The sequence below is a fragment of the Phodopus roborovskii genome, unplaced genomic scaffold (genome assembly GCF_943737965.1).
Source record: "Phodopus roborovskii unplaced genomic scaffold, PHOROB, whole genome shotgun sequence".
In the NCBI taxonomy this organism is placed as follows: domain Eukaryota; kingdom Metazoa; phylum Chordata; class Mammalia; order Rodentia; family Cricetidae; genus Phodopus; species Phodopus roborovskii.
In genome coordinates, this window is record NW_026125295.1 from 13,195,444 (window position 1) to 13,216,754 (window position 21,311).

Below are 21,311 nucleotides of genomic sequence, written 5' to 3' on the forward strand. Positions count from 1 at the left end.
CTAAGATGGATAAAGGGATAGTTATACAGAACGACAGAAGAATGATTATAGACGGGAGACGAATAAATCGCGGGTGGGAGGAGAGAACAGACTCCCAGAGGTTTTCTTCTGACCTCTGCAAAACCATTGTGACAGGCTTGTGTGTATGTGTATATGTGTATATGTGTATATGTGTATATGTGTATATGTGTATATGTGTATATGTGTATATGTGTATGTGTATGTATGTATGTATATATGTATATATATATTCCCCCCTCTCACACACACTATAATTTTTAAAAATGGTTATTTGACAGGTGAACAGATGAGTGGACAGGTAGACAAAATAAAAGCCACAGGGTAGTTGAAAGAGTAGTGGATTTAGAGTCCTCTGTAATATGGTGGGTCTACCAACCTCCAAAGCATAAAACTTACATAAGACCCCTTTGTCCCGGAGCCTGTGTTATTCAGGAGGGCTCTGGCCTGAGCGAAAAGTGTCAGTGTAGCCAGGAAAGACAAGGAATGCGCCGGGTACCACTGACAGTGGGAAGAACCTCCAACCTGTAAAAGGTCACTGTTGCAACCTGCATCCTGGGCATTTGCAAAGTGTGGCTCACACTTTTTTTTTTAAACCCAAGTGTTTATTGAGTACTTACACGCTGCAGGAAATACTGTAAACAGGAATATATATATATTTTAAATGCCTACTCTCTTAGAGGTAGACAAGAGAGACTTCCTGTCACCACCAGATTCCTTTTGGAATCACATGTGAGGCTGCCATGACTCTATCCTCACCAGGGTTCTTTGTTGTTTCATTTTTACATTTTTTCCTCTGTCTTTACCCACTTGCTTAGGCTTATTGTGTTGCTTTTAAAATATTGATCGATTGTACAGCAGTCTTCCTGCCACAACATCCCACATGCTGGGGTTTATAGGCATAAAGCAACAGGCCCAGTTTTCAGGCTCATGGCTTTAAGTGTCAAGTTCCTGTTAATTAACCCCACGAGGGTTTGCCCAGTTCAGACGCAGGGAGATCTCGGTGAATTTGAGGCCAGCCTGGTCTACAAAGCTACACAGAGACACCCTGTCTCGAAAATTAAAGGAGGAGGAGGAGGTCACTGTTTGACATGCCAGGGCTTGAATATCTAAACCCCTACATGTCTCTCCAGGTCAGTGTCACAGTTCCCTCCCAGTCCCTTGTTGTCCTTACCGCCTTCAGTCCACTCTCCACACATCGGCCCATGGATTAGCAGCCACTCCCCAAAGATGGTCCAAAGCCAGACAGATTCTCAGGATCCCCACACCCACCTAACTGCATCTCCTGTGTTGGCCTCCAACTCAACCCTGAAGTGTTCAAACACCCTGCCTTGTGCACCCTCTGGCTCAGTGGCTGTACCCAACACTCACTCTCTCATTTTAGAATGTAACCTCTCTCTGCCCCCGGCTCGTTCGGATTGTGTTTATCTGTTACCCTGCTCTACTTTTTCCCATAGCAAATCTCACTGAACGTTTTTCACTTTTTTCCATATAAGGTCTCATGCATCTCTCACTGATCTTCTGCTTCTGACTCCTGAGTGCTGGAATTACAGGTGGACCCTGCTGGCTTTTTGGTCTGTTTCTTCTGTACTGGGTATTATATCCAGGGCTTCCTATGTACTAGGTAGGCACTCTGTCACTGGACCATAGCTACAGCCCTCACATAATTTTTTTATTATCCTTAGTATCCTTACACAGTTCTGTGGGGGGTTGGTTGTTGTTTTATTCAGAGATGTATCCTGAGTACCTCAAATATCAACTAAGGTTCCAGAAATATCTGCAAATTGATTTACCTTTAAAGAAGCCACATGGTGTTCAGTGGTAAGTACGACAGAGGACATAAAAAGGGCAGTGAGAAGCTGGGGCAGGGGACAATGGAGACGCCATCCTGGGACTGATGGTTGTGCTGTGCGATTCCAATCTCAAGACTGTTGGCCTCCGACTAGGCTGGTCTCAGAGCGAGGCTTCTTCTTCCTCTAGCAGAACCAGAATTGGTTAGTTAGTTCTAAAAGCCCTGGCTGCAGGGTCTCCTAGGGCAGCCTCACACACTGAAGGAAATTCCACTCTTTTAAAATGCTTTTAATTATGTGCATTGGTGTTTTGTCTGCATATATGTCTGGATATATCCCTAGAACTGGAGTTACAGATAGTGGTGAGCTTCAATGTGAGTGCTGGGAGTTGAGGCTAAGTTGTCTGGAAGAACAGCCAGTGCTCTTAACTGTTGAGCCATCTCTCCAGCCCTGGGAATTTCACTCTTTAATGAACAGCTTCAGACACTCAGAAGCATTAACCCTAGAGCCCCACACCCACCTTGCATAGCCAGCCATTCCTGAGATGAGCCAATCCATAAGTATAACATATTCCTCAGCAAAGTAATGTGATAACTGCCAAACTACACAGACAGGAGCCCATCACAGCTGCCTTACTTGACAAGACCTAAACAACCAGGCATTGTGACATTAAAAACACTGACCACGCTGAGCAGTTGGTACAGTGCTTGCCTAGCATGCCTGGTTCGGTCACAAGCATCTATGAACTGAGTGTGGTGGCACACCCCTGTAATCCCAGCACTCGGGAAGAGAAGCAGACGGGTCAGAAGTTCAAGTTCAGGGTCATCCTGGTCTATTTAGCAGGTTTGAGGTCCAGGCTACGGGAGAAGTCCTTGTTAAAGAAAGAAGAAAGCCTGCTTGATGGCCTGCATAGAAATCCCACCATAAAAGCAGCACTTTCCTATGTGTGTGCAGAATTTCTCCATCCTCGCCATTGTGCATGTACCATGGTAGTGTATCTGATAGATTTTGTCATTACAGCTGCCTCTCCCTCCTCTTCCCTCCCCTCCCCCTCCCCTCCCCCTTCTTTGAGAAGTCAGTCAGCAGATTCAGTTTGACCTCAAACAGCAAGAGCAGACTTTTATTGGTCTGAGAGGTTGATGGCCCCAAACCCCATGGCTTAGTATGCACAGGGTACAGGAGAATGAGCCTGTCTGAGAAGCAGTTTTTATGTTGGGAGTAGGGAGCAGGAGGGACTAATAAAGTCAGGCCCAGAAACTACTTTTTGGGTAAACAGTTTTTTGAAACTGCAGGATCGGAGACAAGCCCGATTGCCTATATTTGTGACTTCCAGGCTTCAGGGTGTGTGATGGCTTGGCTGCTTTAAGGACACCCATGGGCAGTGGATTTCTTGGAGCCTTGGGTCTGATTTATGGCTGTTTTGTTGTTTTGTTTTTTGGGTGGGGAGGGGGTGCTCTTTCCTTCTTTTTTGTTTGATTTTTGAGTCAGGGTCTTACTCTGTAGCTTTGACAACTCACTGCATAGCCCAGGCTGTCCTCAAACTGGAGTCAGTCCTCTTGCCGTAGACCAGACCACTGGGATTAAGATCACGAGCCACTGCAGTGAAGTGGATCTCCTTCTGCCTTCTCTCATGGCAAACTCTTTCACAACCTATCCAGCCACCAGCTGTCAATCCTGTCCCCAAGAGCAGCAAAGACTAGCCCCAGGGTTGGGCTCAGAAGTCTCCACCCAAATGTCATCAATAGATTGCTAGGAAGCCTAGCCCAGTTTCTGCCTCTGGGTGTCAGCACCTATGACTGCAGAGTAGAGGCCCAACAGGCACCAGGCATTCAAGTCCTCTACCTGCTCCCATCCAAGCCTCCATCCCAGGGCTCCTCCACATGGAGTGGAAAGCTGGACAAGGTAGCCCTAGCATAACGAATTCACTCCCATTCCCTCTGCTAAGTTACTTAGCAGACGTGGACTAGACCCTGGGAATGTGGCAAGAATGGATTTAGCAAGAATGTTATTGAATGATGGGACTTCTGCCCTGTGAGGCCATGTGGGGGATGGATTCAATAGACCATAAAAGAACAAACCTTAATTCCCAGGCAGGGGGCGCTGCCTCTGAGCAGGTGGTGGCTGAGCTGATTAACTGGAAGGGGCCCCACGACAGCACAGGTGCAAGGCAAAGACACAGGGAAGAGTTGCTTGGCAGGGTGAAGGAGTGTGGCCTAGTGAAAAATAGCCCCAAGCTCCAGGGAAAGATGCACACTGCTAGAAGGCATTAGGTATCCTGGATCTCAAGGTCAAACCCAGGCAAATCGTAGGAATTCCAAAGGAGAAAAAAAGGACTGTGGAAACAAAAGACAACCAACTAGTCAAATTACAGAGGCAAACATCTGTGGTAGGAAGAAAAGGCTGCCCCAGCTAAGGGGAAAGGAAAGGAAAACCCTTTGAATGTTTTAAATTTATTTTTATTTATGAGCAGTGCCCGCGTGTCAGGGTGCACACCGCATATATGCAGGCACCCGCAGAAGCAAGAAGAGGAGTCTAACCCACGTCTCCACAAGAGCAGCCATTCCTCTCAGCGGGTGAGCCATCGCTCTAGCCACACAGGAAGGGGGCCAGGCAACCCCAAACCCTTTTCTATACCACAGGCACACAATGGGCCCACCAACCCCCAGCTAAGGGAGAGTCCTCAGTCCTACCATCTAGAAGGGGACAGTAGCAGTCTGGACAGAAAGAGTGGGAGTCTGTGGCCAGACCAAGGGCACTCGTCTGATCTCAGAAGCTAGGCCAGGTCAGCACTTGAACGGAAGGAGGGGAAATGAGGGTACCTTGAGAAGAGGCAGCGCCTCACCTCACTCCAGAGACACCGGAGCCCTCACACCACTGAGTCAACTAACCACATTTGCCTGTCTCCCTTCATCCTACAGATTTCTAGGAACGCCACCAAAACTCCCTTTAATGGTGAAAGGAAACCCTCTTTGTGTCAGTTCAGTGGCTCCTGATTTAATCTTACAGATTGTAATCCAATCCCCGGCACATCCAGGGCCGGCCTATAACCTCAATTACTAGAAAAGGAAATACAGATGGAGGAAGAGAGTCCCTTAGAAACCTATTAATGCTCAGGTTCCAAAAGCTTCCAAAACCCCTTCTACAGTCACCATTAGCACACACTTCCCGAACAGCACACCATCCAGGGAACAATGTTCACCAGCAGGGGCCTACAGGGAACATTTCCCATTTAAAGTACAACATGCTGCTCTCACCCCACACCCTAGGCTCATGGCCATTTCATGATGTAAAATACATTTTTTACAATTTTTACAATTCCAATTGTTGTCTTGTTTTTTTGAGTCAGGGTTTCTCTGCATAGCCCCAGCAATCCTAGAACTCACTTTGTAGACCAGAGATCACCTGCCTCTGCCTCCCAAGTGCTGGCTCATTTGTTCTGATTTTAAAAGCCTCCATTAAAAAAAGAAAAAAAAACCAGTCTCCATCATTTTTAACAGTCCAAAGATACTTAAAAATTCCAAATGTCAATGAGGGGAGAGAGGAAGAACTGGGATTGATATGTAAAATTAAAAAATAAGATAAATTCTTAAAAAACAAAAACAAGACAGCTTAACTGTGGCCTCTCTGTAAAATCAAAGTATAAACTACATATTTCCAGCACACCAGCATGGAGGAGAACTTGGCACTCCAGAGGAAAGGATGGAGACTGAAACCCAGTAGGACAAACTCTGGATCCGGCAGCTCAGTCTGGCACCTAGGATGGATGGTGCCTCCTGGTCTCAGGGCCTTAGGCACACGGCCCTTCTGCTCTGCTGCCTATAGTACGCAGCCTCTCGCTGAAGTTGGTAAAACTCTGTATAGGCACACCCTCTAACCCAGCACTCCAAAAACAGACTCAAGGAGCACTGTACCAATCCAAGACCAGTCTGGTCTACATAGTGAATTCTAGGCCAGCTGGGGTTACCCTGTCTCAAAAACACAAACAAAAAGAAGCAAACCAGGACATTGGCCTGGGTCCCTCTTTGCCCTGCGCATGTCTGCACCCTCAATTGTGTCTACCCCTTTCTTGAGTACCTTTCTATTCTCAACTAACACCAGCTCTGCTTCACGCTGGCTTGGCTTCAGATTCTTTTCTGAATCAAAACCAAAGATCTGGTTTTACTTCAGCCGAATTGCCGAACAGATCAACGGAACTTCTTAGACAACTGTGTGGTGACAACCTAGCATTATACCTTTGTTGTGCTGGCACAGACATAACCACTAATGGAGTGGAAGGAAGAATTGTACATTTTCCAAGCTGTTAATATAAAAAAAAAATTAGACAAGGAAAATATTGAGTTGACCCTATGAAATTGTGAATATTCAACTATTTTGGTCTACAAAAATTGGTAGTTTCATACAAGTAATTGAATGACAAAAAATAATAAAACCATGAAGTAAAACATGATAAACAAAAAGTAATGCAAAATGAATGAAGCTAAATATCTTTGTCAGAGCCAGGTATGGTGGCACACTTTTAATCCCAGCCCTTCGGAAACAGAGGCAGGTGGATCTCTGTGAGTTCGAGGCCAGCCAAGTCTACAGTGCAAGTTCCAGGACAGCCTAGACTACACACACAAAAAAAAAAAACAAAAAACAAAACAAAAACAAAAAACCCTATCTCAAAAAACAAAATTACATAAGAGAAAGTTTTAAGTAACAATCCAAACTATAAAAAAAAACTAGGAATAAATTCAGTAAGGAAAGTACCAGGCAGGAACTGTACCACTCAGAAACCCTATCAAATTTGATTAAAGGAGAAGAAAGTCACCTTGCAGAGCATCCCCTATCCTGAAGGTAGCCTCTCACTTGAAGACGTTGCTGCAATTCTAACTTCTGTCATCATAGATAAGGCTCATCCATCTTACAATGTAGTATGAATGGGCTCATACGGTATGCTTTTCTGAAATTAATTTTATATTCTTTGAAAGTTTCATACATGTGTACAACATACCTTGATCATATCCATCTCCCTTTTCCCTAGTCCACCCCTCCCAACTTCATGTCCTTTTAAAAACAAATTTACTTTATTATTTTTGAGAGACAGAGAGAGGCTTAGGTGCCTGTTGAAGCCAGAGGCATGAGAGCCTGAGAGCTGGAGTTGAAGACAGTTGTAAACACAGGCACACTGCTGGGAACTGCACCGCCATCCTCGGCGAGAGCAGTGTGTGCTCTTAGCTGCTGAGCCATCCCTCCAGCCCTTAGTCCAGTCGATAGTGCTGCCAGCATGCACAAGAGTGTGAGGACTGTCCACGTGACATAGGCAGCCTACCGGTGGACACCGCCACAAGGAAAAGTGGCTTTCCCTCCTCCACTTTTTCCTTTTTCAAAGAGACGGGAAGTTGTGTTGTTCAGGCTGATCCCAAACTCTTGAACTCACCTGATTCTTCCTGCCCAGTTTCCCAAGCTCCTGGGACCATGGACACGTGCTACCACCTCCAGCACATTTAGCTTAGAATCTGTTTTTACAGTCATTCATTTATTGTGTGTACATGCATGTACACACAAGTAGGGGTCAGAGGACAGCCTGTGAGAGTCAGCTCTCTCCTTCCACCGTGTGGGCTTCAGCGATTAAACTCAGATCATCAGGGGTGTGGGAAGAGCTGTCACCTCAGCCCCACATCTAGCTTTTTAAATTCAGCATTACATTTAGTCATATTTTGCATGTATCTATAGATAGACTTCATTGTTAGTTGCTATGTATTATAATATTCCACCATATGTCTATAACAACTCCACCTATTAGTAGGCATTTCAAATTTTGGCTGTTGTGAATGTGGCTGCAATGGTGCGCCCTCTTACAAGCCTTTGGTGGACACACCCACCTGTTTCCTCTGAATAAGATCCAGTCTCTTTGAGATTTTCCACCACCATACTTAATATTGGTTTCTGTCCTCATGTTCAAGGGACCAGTATTGCAAGACAGCTGCATCCTTTCCATATGTCACATCAATATCTAAATGCCAGTGTAGGCTGACACTGGCCACACCTGGCCCTTTTATCTGGCATGCAAACATCTGAGAATCTCCTGGAGACACCCATGCATTCTTACTGAATAAACTTGGATTTCCTATGGCTGCTCTGAGATGCAAGGGGGTGGAGGAGTCAGGGGATGGCCTCAGGAGTGGTCTCTGACTTGATACAGGGCATATTCTGTTCTGGGAAAATTCTGGGTTTGTTAATGGTGGGGAGAGGAAGAGAAAAAAGTCAATAACCCACAGGATCTTCCCACAAGAAAAGGTATTCAAAGTCAACAGAAGACCAGAATGCAGACAAAGTAAGAAATGATGCAGCAACAAGGGCTGGGGAAGTAGCTCATTAGAAAAAGTGCTTGCCTTGAAAGCACAAGGACGTGAGTTTAATTCCCAGAACCCACCTGAAATGCAGGGCATGGTGGTGCACACTTGTAATCCCCAGACTGGGACGATTCCTATTCAGGCTATCTGTCCTGATTGATGAACTCTAGGCCAAAGGGAGGCTCTGTCTAAAAATCACAAAATACAAGGTGCTGGCTCTAGTGATGGCTCAGTGGTTAAGAATTTCCTGTTCTGACCAAAGAGCTGAGGTTTGTTCCCAGCACCCACTTCACGTGGTTTACAACCATCTAATTCCAGCTACAGGGGACTGGATACCCTTGCTGGGTATCTGAACACACTTGCATGTACACATAAAGACAATAAAGCTCCCGGAAAGGGACACTGGAGGTTGACCTCTGGCTTCTACAGGCAGAGGCACACATGTGTACCAATGGACCCGCACATACACAAACACATACATACACATAAATGCATGAGAGATAAGTAAACAATAATAAACATTTTAACTGCAACAATGAATGACTATCAGCCTTTGGCTAAGGCTATGTGTAGAAATGCAATAATGAGCCAGGTGGGAGCCTAGGGGGATGGCTTGCGTCCAGGAGTTGGGAACTTTATCAAAACAAACAAATACAAACAAAACAAAAAAAAAAAATACATAGTAGTAGAAAACCTGCTGAGAGAGTAAAAAGACCGGCTGCTGGTAGGCGTGGGAGGACATAAGAATAGGTAGAACCCAAGAATGTGGGACAGTGAAACTGTCCCCTGTGATGCTGGCATCTCTGCAGGACACATAGGTTATATGCTGTGGCTGGGTGTTTATTTCTCCACACAGTTCCTATGTTGAAACCTAACTACCTGTGTGATAATATTTGGAGGTAGGGACTTCAGGGGTAATTAGGTCATGAGAACTCCTACTGCTATGCCCTTGATACGATACGTAGCAGTCTGAACAGACACAGACAACGGGCAACACAGAGAGCCACATGCAAAGTGTGGAGCTTCATTGAAAATATGTGAATATTGCTTCATTATTGTATCAGGTATTGACTGTGGGTGTGAGTAAGGCTATGTGGGAGCTCTGTACTTTTGTTTTGTTTTGTTTTTGTTTTTGTTTTTGAAGCAGCCTCATGTAGCCCAGGCCTCACTCACTATGTCTCCGAGGTTGGCCTACAGGCACGCACCACTACTGGCTGTATCCTTAAGGATACATTTTCCTGTACCCTTACATTTTCTCGGGGCTGGAGCCTGGCTGTGCAGCATAAGGACTGGAGTTCTGACACCACTGGGGCTTGTTGGCTGTCACTCTAGCTAATTGGTGAGCTACCACAGCCCAAGGCAAGACAATCTTTGTTTCACTTACGAAGTGGCCATTGGGTGTGGTGGCACAAGCCTGAAATCTGAGCCGGAACTGTGAGACCCGGCCTCAAGGGAAGAAGGTAGGGAGTAATAAAAGAGAACACACCTTCCTGAGGGCAAAGGCACATGTGCCTGCGTTTATGCCTCACACACAATGTATTAGAAGTTTCTAACTGGCCGGATGGTGGTGGCACACGCCTTTAATCCCAGCACTCGAAAGGCAGAGGCAGGCTGTCTCTGTGAGTTTGAGGCCAGCCTGGTCTACAGAGAGTTCCAGGACAGGCTCCAAAGTTTCTAACAGTAGAGGATTTTCAAATACACACACACACACACACACACACACACACACACACAAAGTAACATTAGCCAAATGTGGCTGTGCCTCCTTTAATCTCAGCTTTCAAGAAGCAGAGGCAGGCAGAACTCTGTGAGTCCAGCCTGGTCTACACATTGAGTTCCAGGACAGTCAGGGCTACGTAGTGAGACCCTGTCTTAAAAAACAAAAATAAACAAACAAAAAACCAAACCAAAAAAACCCCCCAAAACAAAAAACAAACAAACAAAAAAACAACCAAAACAAAACCAAACAACCCAGCATACCAACTCTTGTATTCCAGGATGTGAGGAAATGGATGCTGGACAGGTCTACAGGAATTCCACACACTCAGGTTAAAATTCATAAAACCCTTCGGGCTTGAAAGGTATCTCTGAGGCTAAGAGCACGTACTGCTCTTACAGAAGACTAGAGTTCTTCTACAACACATCACCCATGTCAGGTGGCTCCCAACTGTCTCCAGCGCTAGGAGAATCTGACACCTCTGACCTCTACAAGCAACCACACACACACACACACACACACACACACACACACACACACACACACAAAGCCATGTCATAAGAACAGCAGATGGTAATTAATATTCAAGGCCATGAAGCTATAGACTCCTTGTGTATGTGCACACACACACACACACACCAGCCAGGGCTACATAAGTGAAACTTTGCCTCAAAAAAAATTAAATAGGTGAAAAGGATTTTAGGTCTTGAGGCCAGCCTGGACTCCTTTGTGAGAATTGATATCAATAAACAGCAACAGAAAAATCATGCAGACATATTTGAGCACACATATTGGGCTTCGCAGTTATAGACACGAACACACTGAAGATGGTGGAGGCAGGGGGATCAGGAGTTCAAAGTTATCCTCATTTGAGGCTAGCCTGGGCTATGTAAGACCCTGTCTCAGGAAAAACAAGATGAAGGGGAAGAGGAAGAGAGGGAGGAGGAAGAGGAAGGGGAAGAGGAGAAAGAAGAGGAGGGATTAACAAAATTACATGGCCAGAGTGTTTACTCGATAGTGAATAGTAAGAACAGGCTGCTGGAACAACCGCCATCCGCAAGAACACTGCTGGAGACGACTGGAAACCTCCTCATTGTTGTAGTTACTAAGTTGTAATAAATTATTATTGCTTTACGTGCATTAGTCTTTTGTTGGCACGTGTGTCTGTGAAGCACGTGACTGCACAGTTTAGAGGAGAGTATTGGATCCCCAGGAACTGGAGTTACTGATGGTTGTGAGTCACCATATAGGTTCTGGGAATTGAACCTGGGTCCTCTGAAAGATCTGTCAGTGCATCTGCACACTCATGCATTCCCCCCCCCCCCAGTCAAAAATAAGACTTTAAAAAATTGTTTGGTGAGCTGGAGAGAGATCTCCATGGTTAGGAACACTCACTGCTCTTCCAGAGATCTTAAATTCAGTTCCCAGTTCCAATGTCAGGGGATGCCCCACCCCCGCCACTCCTGCATGCATGTGTACACCCACTTACACGCATCACGAAAACATTTGGAAAAAGGGTGATGCAAAAGCACTTTCTGAATTAAGGTGACTACCCATGAGCCTGAAAAACCCGATGTTTGCACACAAGAAGGAAAATACCTTTTGAAACTGTGCCCATAATCAATGGAAAGTTACCAAATTAGCAGCCCCCCTCCCAGCAAACCAATTAAAGGCCCCTGCTTGACTCTGTCATCCTTCATAAATCTGTACTCAGATCAGCTTGCCTGTTTGGGACAAAGTTCCAATATAGCTTCTGCCTATCATGTTCCTCACATGTGGCTTAGTCTCACTGCTATTGTTTTGGTGGCAACAGACCCCATCTCTGGCATCAGTCTGAGACTTTGCTTGGGGCCTGAACATCCACACTGGCTTCTCCCTGTATCTTGGGCTTCATCAAAACATGAAAGTAGGTTCTGAAGATGGTTGTCTCAAGAGACAGCAAGCCCCGTGGAAACTGTTATCACCTTTTCTTTTTCCCTCTCATGACAAGGATCTGTGTGTGCATGTGTGCACGTGTGTATGTGGGTGTCTCTGTGTGCGTGTCTGTGTGCCTGTGCGTGTGCCCATGTGGAGGCTAGAGGTTGACATCTGATGTCTTCCTTAGTCGTTTCTACTGTATTTGTTTTGAAGCAAGCTTTCTTTCTCGATGAACCAGGAGCTTGTTGATTCTACCAGACAATCTGACCAGTAAGCCACTGATGCTGTCTCTACCTTTCTAGGACTGGGGTTACAGCCATGGGCCTGCCCTTTAAAAATTATAATTGTGTTTATGACATGAGCACATGCCTGTGCCATGATGCACATGTGGACATGTGGAGGGCAGAGGACAACCCTGAGGAGTTGCATCTTGCCTTTCCCTGTACATGGGTCCCAGGGGACTGAACTCAGGTCACGACTTGCTGAGCGAGCACCTTTACCAGCTGAGCTGTCTGCCAGTTCCCCCGCCCTGTGTTTTTTATTTTTATTATTTTTGTGTGTTTGTTCTTGAGACAGGATCTCACTATGTGGCTATGTATGTTCTAGAAATCACTGTGTAAAACAGAGCTCTGCCTGCCTCTGCTTTCCTGAGTGCTTAGTAAAGATGTGTACCATCATGCCTGGCTGCCTTGCTTTAACAAATGTGGGTGCTAGAGCTTGAACTCAGGTCCTCATGTGCTCTGAACAAACATTTTACTGACAGCTATCTCTGCAGCCTGTTTTGGTTTTGATTTCATTTTAAGAATAATCCAGGAAATTATTTCATGACTCTAGAAATCTGCAAGATTCCCCCACATCAAAAGAAAAAAAAAATGTCAGTCATGGTGTCATCCAAGAATTTGGGAAGCTGAGACTGGAGAAATACCATTGGGTTCAGCCTGAGCTACATAGTGACACCTTGTCCAAAAAGAAAGAGAACAGGATGTGGTGGCCCATTAACTTTAGCTCCAGCATTCAGGAGACAAAGGTAAATGGATCTCTGTAAGTCTGAGGCCAGCCTGGTCTACATAGTGAGTTCCAGAGCAGCCAGCGTTGCATAGTCAAGACCCTGTCTCAACTTAGAGATGGGATGGCGGGGGAGAAAGAGAGGAGGAAGAAGAGAGAAACGGGAAGGGGAGGGAGAAGAGGGCAAGCTAAGTGGGAACAACAGACTCAGGAGGCTGTGGTTGGAGGATTGTGAGTTCAAGGCTACTCTGGGCAATAAGACATTGTATTCCAATAGACACAGATGATAGTTCTAGGTATAGGCATGGATATATAGACCAAATAACTCACCCTAGCTAGTGACTTGTAGAGTGATCAAAGCTGGGACTAGGACCTAGTGTAAAGGCCAAGAGTGAGAGAACCTCAGGACTGTGACCGACTGGAGGCTCTTGGCAGAGCAGGGAGGAAGACAGACAACTCCCAGGACAGAAAGCATGATACAACATGAGGGGCACTGAATGTCCAAGACAGCCCGGTGATGTCAGGCAGGCAGAGGCACACCCAGGTGCAGTTTTCAGCGTACTGATGAATGTCATCACTGTTCTCAGGGAGGGAGAAAGGAGAGCCCAGAGCACAGGCCTGGGCGATCACGGCATTTATCTGTCCCAACTGCTTGAGATGAGAATGGAGAGAAACCAGGACAGGTGGCATCTCTTAAGAAGCTAGCCTTTCAAGCAGTGCCCGGGAGTCAGCGGTAGTGGATTCTGCCGAGCTGGCACACGTACGTACTGGTTGTTACTAGAGGTCTCTGGGGAGGGAGGGGGGATGAGGTCTGGCAGGAGTGGGAGGCAGCGAAGGGTAATGGCATGGCACATACAAGCACACCTTCAAGCTGTTGTCAAGGAGGGAGCACATCATGGAGAGGAGCTGGAGGACAGCTGAGGGGTAAGGAGCAGTCTGACACTTGTAACCTTTTTCTCTCTGTAAACATGATAAGGTCATTGGCAGGGTCACTGTAAGGACACATGCCTTCAGGCAAGGCAACAAACACTATAAGGATCCTGGAGAAGGATGGATGAGTGATACCGAGATAGACCCTCCAGAGCCTGGTGGGGTCAGATCTGGTTTCTCCCGCCCTTCTCTGGATACAGCTGGAAACTTAGGAAGCTCTCCTCTTTGCTAGTGTCTGGGCCTGGAAGCAGGAAAAGTTGACTTGGGACCAGACATATGTCAGAACCCCCTTCCCTCTGTGCTTCTAATTTGCTAGCTGCTTCCCTTACTCCCATTCTGCAGAGCTTCAAGTCTGCCCTGGGCCCCTGGTGGCTGAGACACACAACTTGAAGCTGAAACATGCATGATGTTCTCACGGGGGTTGGAAGTGGGATTCATGTCTGCTGTGAGCCCATCCCCACCCACAGCCACAGCCACGGGTCATTCAGGAAGGGAGCTGGCTGCTACAAATCATTGCTAGGATATTCCCCCAGAACAAAACACAGGAAAATTACCCAGAAAAGGGTTCCACAGGACCAGGGTGGAGGCGGTTCCTAGCACTGCAGGACATGTACACTCTGTCCCCAGCTTCTAGGCAGCACACAGCCCAGAGAAGCCAGCTTAAAGGCTCCCATTGTGCTGGACAGCTGCCCAGCCAATGAGCCTCACACCCACCCACTTTCTCCATGAGCCCTAGCCTCCACATTGTGAGCCAAACCTTTGTGGCTCTTTCAATGTTTTTTTTAAGTTTCTATTTTTGTATATGGGTGGGGGAGGTGTATGAGCTGGTGACAGCACACACACACACACACACACACACACACACACACACAGCGTGAAGGAAAAGGCACTTTTCCTCTGCCATGTGTTTTCTGAGGATCAAATTCAGTTCATTGGGTCTGATGGCAAGTGTCTTTATCCACTGAGCTACCTTGCGAGCCCTGAGCCTGGCCCTCCCTGTAAGGTTTAGTGAGACTAGCCTTATTTGGTTTGCAGCTATAAGGCCACTCTGTACCAGAGAGTGGGGAAAAACATTCTAGTCTTCAACTGAGCACAAGAAAGAATACATCAGCAGCTGGACCATAACCCTTACTAGCATTGGGCTTCAGCCCCTAGCTGGTAAGTTGAGGGTCTTTAGGCAAAGCCAGGAGCAGAATGGATGAATGCCCTCTCATAAGTTTGTTGCTTCCATAGAGGGACAATCTGAAGCCCAAGACAAGAATTCCAACCTGTTCTCTGGGTAGCCTCCAGCCAGCAGCTGTCAGTACAATGGAACCATCTGGAGTCCCAAGGTTGGGGTGGTGCCCTAAATGCCAAGGTCTGTCTGTGGACAGGTTTTCCCATTTCGGCTATGCACTCCCAAGGTTTTGGTTGCCTGGGGAGCTGCCCTTCATTTGGGATTTGGGCTGAGATATGGAGGCTGATGGGGGCTTGGAGCTTGGGTGAGGTTTCCTTTCTTATTTGGGATTGGCTGCAGTTCTAGGATTGGAGGCCAAGAGCCCAAGGTTACCCAGGGATAGCCTGGCCCCTGCTGGCCGAAGTGGACAACTGCAGCACTGTCCCAGACTTCCCTGATGGAATCAAGGCCGCATAAAACAGATAGGGACAGGAAAAATTGCTTCTTGCCACCTGTCTTAACAGAAGGCAACCTAGGCCAAAACTACATCTCTGGCCAACCTTTCTCATGTTTCAAGTGGCATGAAATAAGGTGAGGATTTCTGAGGAGCCCATCCTCTCACCAATATAACCTTTTCTTTTGCCTCTCCAGAGAGCCATCTGTAGCCAGAATCACATGATATGAGGGAGAAGGAGGGGGCCTTGTAAGCTTATGTGTTTACATCCCTTGCTTAAAAAGAGGAGAGAGAGGGGAAGGGAGGAAGAGGAAGACGAGAGGGAGACAGAGAGGGAGAGGGAGCCCAAGTTTGCTTCATGGTCCAAGGCAATAGACACTAGATGCATCATCCTTAAAATGGAAGGGTCACAGTTGCTGTCTACAGGAATCCCAAAACACAGACAAGGAACTCCATCAGCACTGGTAGGAAGGTCTACAATCCCTTGGTGGACCACAGTACTGTTAGCTACAATCCTAAGGGCTTAGAGTGTTAAGGACATTCACAATTGGCCATCAGGATTTGTTCAGTAACCAATGAACTGTGTCACGTATACTTAAGAGGACATTTCAACCCAGATTTTGGCAATTCAGAACTGAATATGCATTATGTTTCTAACACTCCTATTCATCTGCATATTCAAAAATTTTATTGTTACAAAACTAAGCAACTCATTACGATTACTGAGGAGCTAGACAAATTTGATGGGATAAGTTTTTAGTCTCTTGATTCAACATACTAACCCAGAAAGTAGTGTCTTCATGCGATATGCCTTCTTCAGGGCTGAGACTCTGATGAGACACTGACATCCATTTGGAGCTTCTTGAGACACAGGCATTACCACCCAAAACACACATTTAATTTACATATTTTTTCGAATTTCACAGTGAACCTTGATCACTGTCTTCCCAGTCCTCCTCCCAAATCCTTTCTACTCTTGTGACCCCATTTCTTTTTTCTCTTTTCTTTTTTGAGACAGGGTTTCTCTATTTAACAGCCCTGGCTATTCTAGAACTAGCTCTATAGACCAGACTGGCCTCAAACTCAGAGATCCACCTTCCTCTGCCTCCCAAGTGTTGGGATTAAGGACATGTGCCAGCAGTTAATTTTTAAAGCTGTGAAAATTACCATTTTGGCTTTTAGAGAGTCAGCTATGAGTTTCTTGGGACCTAGATGGGACTTTATATGTACCTATCACTTGGCCCTTTTGGTCAGGCATCTCTGTCCAAAGAAGATGATATCCAGTTAACTTTGTTCTGGAAGACACTGGAAGCACAGTAGGCTGTCACCTTTGCTAGTCTAGCTATGGTAATACAAAGTAGTGAGACCCTGGCAGACAGGAAATGCTATCACTGGTATCTTCTGGGCAAGGGTACAATGGGCAGCCTTGTTCTTGTCTACAGCAATATACCACATTGTGATGGCTCATCTTGTGTGTCCACTTGGCTGGGTTATGGGATATTTGGTCAACCATAATTCTGGATGTCCTCATGAGTAGTTTATGTTTTGGATTAGATTGGCACTTTACTTGGTAAACTGAATATATCACTTTGACTTACCTAATGAAGTTTGAAGGCCTGAGTGAAAGAAAGGGCTGGGCTAGGGATGTAGCTCAGTGAGAGCAGTTACCTAACATGAACAAGGCTCTGGCTTTCCATTCATAAAGCAGGAGAGACCTTTCCTTCTGGCCTTTTACCTGGCACGTGCCTTCCATCCTGCCGTCAGCCTCACACTGTGGCATTGGCCATGCACTGCTCTGGAGCTTGCTGGCCTTTAGACAAGAACCATAGATAGCATTGGCTGGCCAGGTTTTCAGGCCTCTGAACTTAAGACCAGAACTACATCAAATATTACCGAGGCTCCGGCTTGCTGACTAACCTTGTAGGTCTCTGGGTCTCACGCAAACCAATCCCTTATAATACACCTCAGAGTTCTGTATCCCTGTCCATCCCCTCCCATGTTGATTGCTTCTGTGTAGAAGCTAATTACTACAAATGCCCATGTCTTCTTCCTAATTTGTAAGGGTCCAACCTATCCCAACAATGTATCTGCTAATGTAAGTGCTAAGATGGTCTGAGATCCTTAAAAGAGAACAAATATATAACACAAGACTACACCAAAAGTCATACATGATTTGTCAGCCTTTATTAATCAAGAGTGAAGCCGAGCCCTAGAGTTTCCTTTAAAAACAAAACAAAACAACAACAAAAAAACCTCAACCTTGTTCATAGCAAACAATGATTAATTCTTAGTGACTTTTAATTTTATGTTCAATACCATAGATCACGAATTGTTTGCTTCCAATCATATATATTGAGATTAAAACACAAGTGTAAAACAGGTTAAAATAAGATTCATCCCAACAATTTAAAAAATAATTCCACCAATTGAACGACATTTCAAACACCATGTATAGAACTCAGGACCAAAAGATGACCTTAGAATATTTTTACCTTTGAGGTAGCACAATAATGCTTAATTGGATTTTTTTATTACAATGAATTAAAAACAAACAACAAAAAACCAAGGAATCTAACCCTTGTTCAAGGTGGGCTAAATGGTTTTCTGCAAATCCCCATTTTTTTTTTTTTTAAGTATAAAGATAGCCCTGCAGTGTGTAATAGGAAACCCCTGGGAAGGCTGCTTCCCATAAAATAGACATTAGAATCACAGAGGAACGTCAGCAGTCAAGACAGGAGGAACAAGAGGTAATCGTAGTGAAAAATCAACACAACCCATAACTTGGCGAGATTGGCTTACAAATGCGTATCAAAAACAAAAACTCCAATATCAACTGACCGAGAAAGATAAAAGATGACATTCATGGGTCCTTTTCTTTCTCTGTGCAAAATGCTTTCATCTTTTTAAAATGAAGGCCGTGACACGCCACAAAATGCTCTGTGTCCAGGGCACCAGCAGCACCTATGGGCTCCACTATCACCAGCAGAAAACCAGGAATGGGGTGAATGCAATCTCTCCAGCTGGAGAACTTTTTTTTTTTTTTTTTTTTTCCCACTTTGCTGCTGAATTTGTTCACTCCACTGCTCAGAGAAAAGCTCAATGCTGGCTTCTGAAACTCTGTATCAGGGACACAGAATTCTTTTATGAAGAGTACGAACTCAGGACAAGAACACAAGAGCCCGTCCTGCAGAGAATTTAATCAAGAGAAGAGTGGGCGAAGCTGGGGACAGAAAGGAAGGAAAATACTGCAGTTGGACCTCAAGGCTCCGAGGACTATTCTCTATCAGCCAAAGTCAAAAGCAAAGCCAGGAAGAGGGGGGCTCTAATCCTCAAAAGAGAGGTGCTAACAGGGATCTGACTGGGGGGGGGCGCAGCTATAGGGGTTGCTGGCACAAGAACACCGAGACCTTGAGTAACACCTGCTCTGTCGCTTTTGATTCTCAAGCTGCAAAGAACTGGAACACTGTCAGGTCCTGGCACTGTGGTAACAGCCTTTCATCACTCACACTAGTTCCTGTAATAATGTGTCCCTTCTGCAGACTCAGGGGTCACCCTGCAGTGAGGGCTCAGTCAGGAGTTAGAGCAGAACTTGCACCTGATGACTTCTAATCTGTAAAAGCGCAGCCATGAGTGATGCAGGAAAGGTGACTCTGAAGATTAGAATGGGATGTGTGACAGCAGGCTGAGACAGCCCACCCCAGCAGCCTGCAGGGGTAACTGGCACGGGTTCACAGCCAGCCCCAACCTGTGCTGGCATGGAGGCTGGGGTGGGGGTTCAGGGCCCTTCTAAAGTCTGGGAGCTGGACTTCTGCGCTGCTCCTGGAGCCCAGTGCACTTCTTACCTTTGCTAGAATCAGGTATTATTCGGTCAAAGTACAAGGTCTGGTTTATTTAGTAAAGTAATACCATAGAAAAGGACCTTAGGAAAATTTGGGATCACCAAAAAGGTTTTCCAGTGCTAGCTGCCTGCTTTGGAGTAGTAGTTACAACTGTATAATTCCCAGAGCTGTAACCTAGGCTACTTAGGGCAGTCTGAAGAGTCCTGCTTTACTTCATGGAACACAAGAAAAAGTTAGTAATTACTAACTAAAATTGTGGTGACTCATCTACTCTGGACATTTCTTGGCTACAGTGACCATGGCAAAAGCTGAGAGAGACAGTTAGAAAGGCCTTCACAGTAAGTCTAAGTTTATAAATGGTAACCTTTCTTTCTGTGGTTATTATAGTGCTGGAGATCAAACCCAAGGCTTTGCACATGCTACATAAGTGCTTTGCCACTGAGCCATGCCCACCCCCTTACCCAATGATACCAAGTTTTGAAAACAGATACTTAGGACAAGTGTCTGAGTCAGCTGACAAACTCCATGGATATGGATATGTCCAAGGTGAATTCCCTTAAGTAGAGAAATAATTTCCTTTAAAAAAAATTACAGCTTCTTTTTGAGAGTTTCAAAATGGATGGTTCCTAGCCAAGCTCTGCAATAATCCTGGAAGGAGAGGGATAAGGACTCTCTGTGCAGCAGCCTCCTGCCAGCCCACAGCCATTAGCCAGCGGAGCATCTGCAAACAAGACATGGCAAAGGCTGCTCAGGGAACTAACGGTCAGGTAGGGTGATGACACCTCCAGATCTGGCTCCTTGTATCAGCACCATGCTGTAACCAGCTGAGTTAACCGGCTACTCCTGGCTCCTTAGAAAATGGCAGCAATTTGTTTATGCACACTGCACAGAGGTTAAACAAAACTTGCTAAGAACAAACAACAAAAACGCTAACCCAGATAACCTTTCCTGGCTCTCTGCTACTGGCAAGAGTGTTGAATCCATGTTTCCTGCTAATGTGACTCTTAAGTAATCAGTCTGCTCTGTGTGGACCTGCTGGGCCTTCAACAGGCCTTTTTCTGAGCATCATTATGGGCTTGGACACAGCTATATGTTGTGCAGCTGCCAGCAAATAGTACAGGACCACTGGGGCACAGACCTCCATTATAACTGCTACCATCTTCCGCTGGGAAGGCAAAGGCAGCAATTGTGAACATACTGCGAACTTTCTCAAAAGACAAAATGAGGAGACCGAAGGCTATACCATTGCCTCCCTTGAGAAGGACTGTGGAGGTGTCTACAGTTATCCAACAGGGTTCTGCAGACCTTAGGGTAACTTTCAGAAGCAACGTTAGCAGCAAGAGAGGAAAGGGTGTTTACACTTTGGACTTTGTATCAGGCACTTAAATTGCTGGAGAGACATGCCATTCTGAACCAAAGCTGTGAAAACTGGGTTGAAGTAAATTGTTACATAAGTGGTCTAATGATGGGCTTTCAGAAGCAAAGTGGAGGTGGGGTGGAGCCTCTGTCCATCTCTCAGTGCTGACTCTCAAGATTTCTAAATGCCCTTAACCACAGCAATGGCAGCGGCGGTGACAACAGCAGGAACGGTTCTGTCGTGTCTGTTTTCTGTGTGTGTTCTGTGGCTGACTGGAAGGATTTGGTGTCACACTGAGAAGGCTCTGAGAATCATCACATCTACTGCCCAGGGTCCATCAGATCTAAGTTGGAGCCAAACATCTTCACCAGCTGCTCTTCGTAGTGTGAGATGTTCCTCTTCATGATGTCCATGCATGGTCCCAGAAGCCTCTCAAATGCTTGGACATCCATAACTGCATTGTTAAAAAAGAAAAAAAAAAAAAAGAGGTGTGGGAGAGAATGACTTGTTCAATTAACAGCTGAAGTAATCTGTACGCCACTCTTCCCTACACCACTTCCTCACGTTACAGGAGATTACATTTTAGGATACTGGGAAAGGATGCCCTGTATGAATGCTGGACTGCATCCACGCTGAAGACTAATGTGGGCACGGCAGCACCTGCTGTCTGGTCCCCCAGAGCTGGCCACCTACCCTCACCACTGCTGCTTCCTCACGGCTGTGGCGCTGTCTGCCTGTCTTACTCAGGGTTCCTCACTGTTCAGAACCAACTAGGGTGCTGGGGGTAAAGCTG

At 45.9% G+C, this 21,311-nt stretch overlaps 1 protein-coding gene across 2 annotated transcripts in view; it reads right to left on the minus strand.

The window, feature by feature from the left end:
- Window positions 1–17,491: 17,491 nt before the first annotated feature.
- Prkar2a (protein kinase cAMP-dependent type II regulatory subunit alpha) overlaps window positions 17,492–21,311 on the minus strand; it is a 51,186-nt gene continuing 47,366 nt past the window's right edge. For both annotated transcript variants that reach the window (XM_051204010.1, XM_051204012.1), the window contains exon 11: window positions 17,492–20,972. In XM_051204010.1, coding sequence (XP_051059967.1) covers window positions 20,839–20,972 — 134 coding nt within the window. In that variant the 3' untranslated portion in view covers window positions 17,492–20,838. The remainder of the gene's footprint in view (window positions 20,973–21,311) is intronic.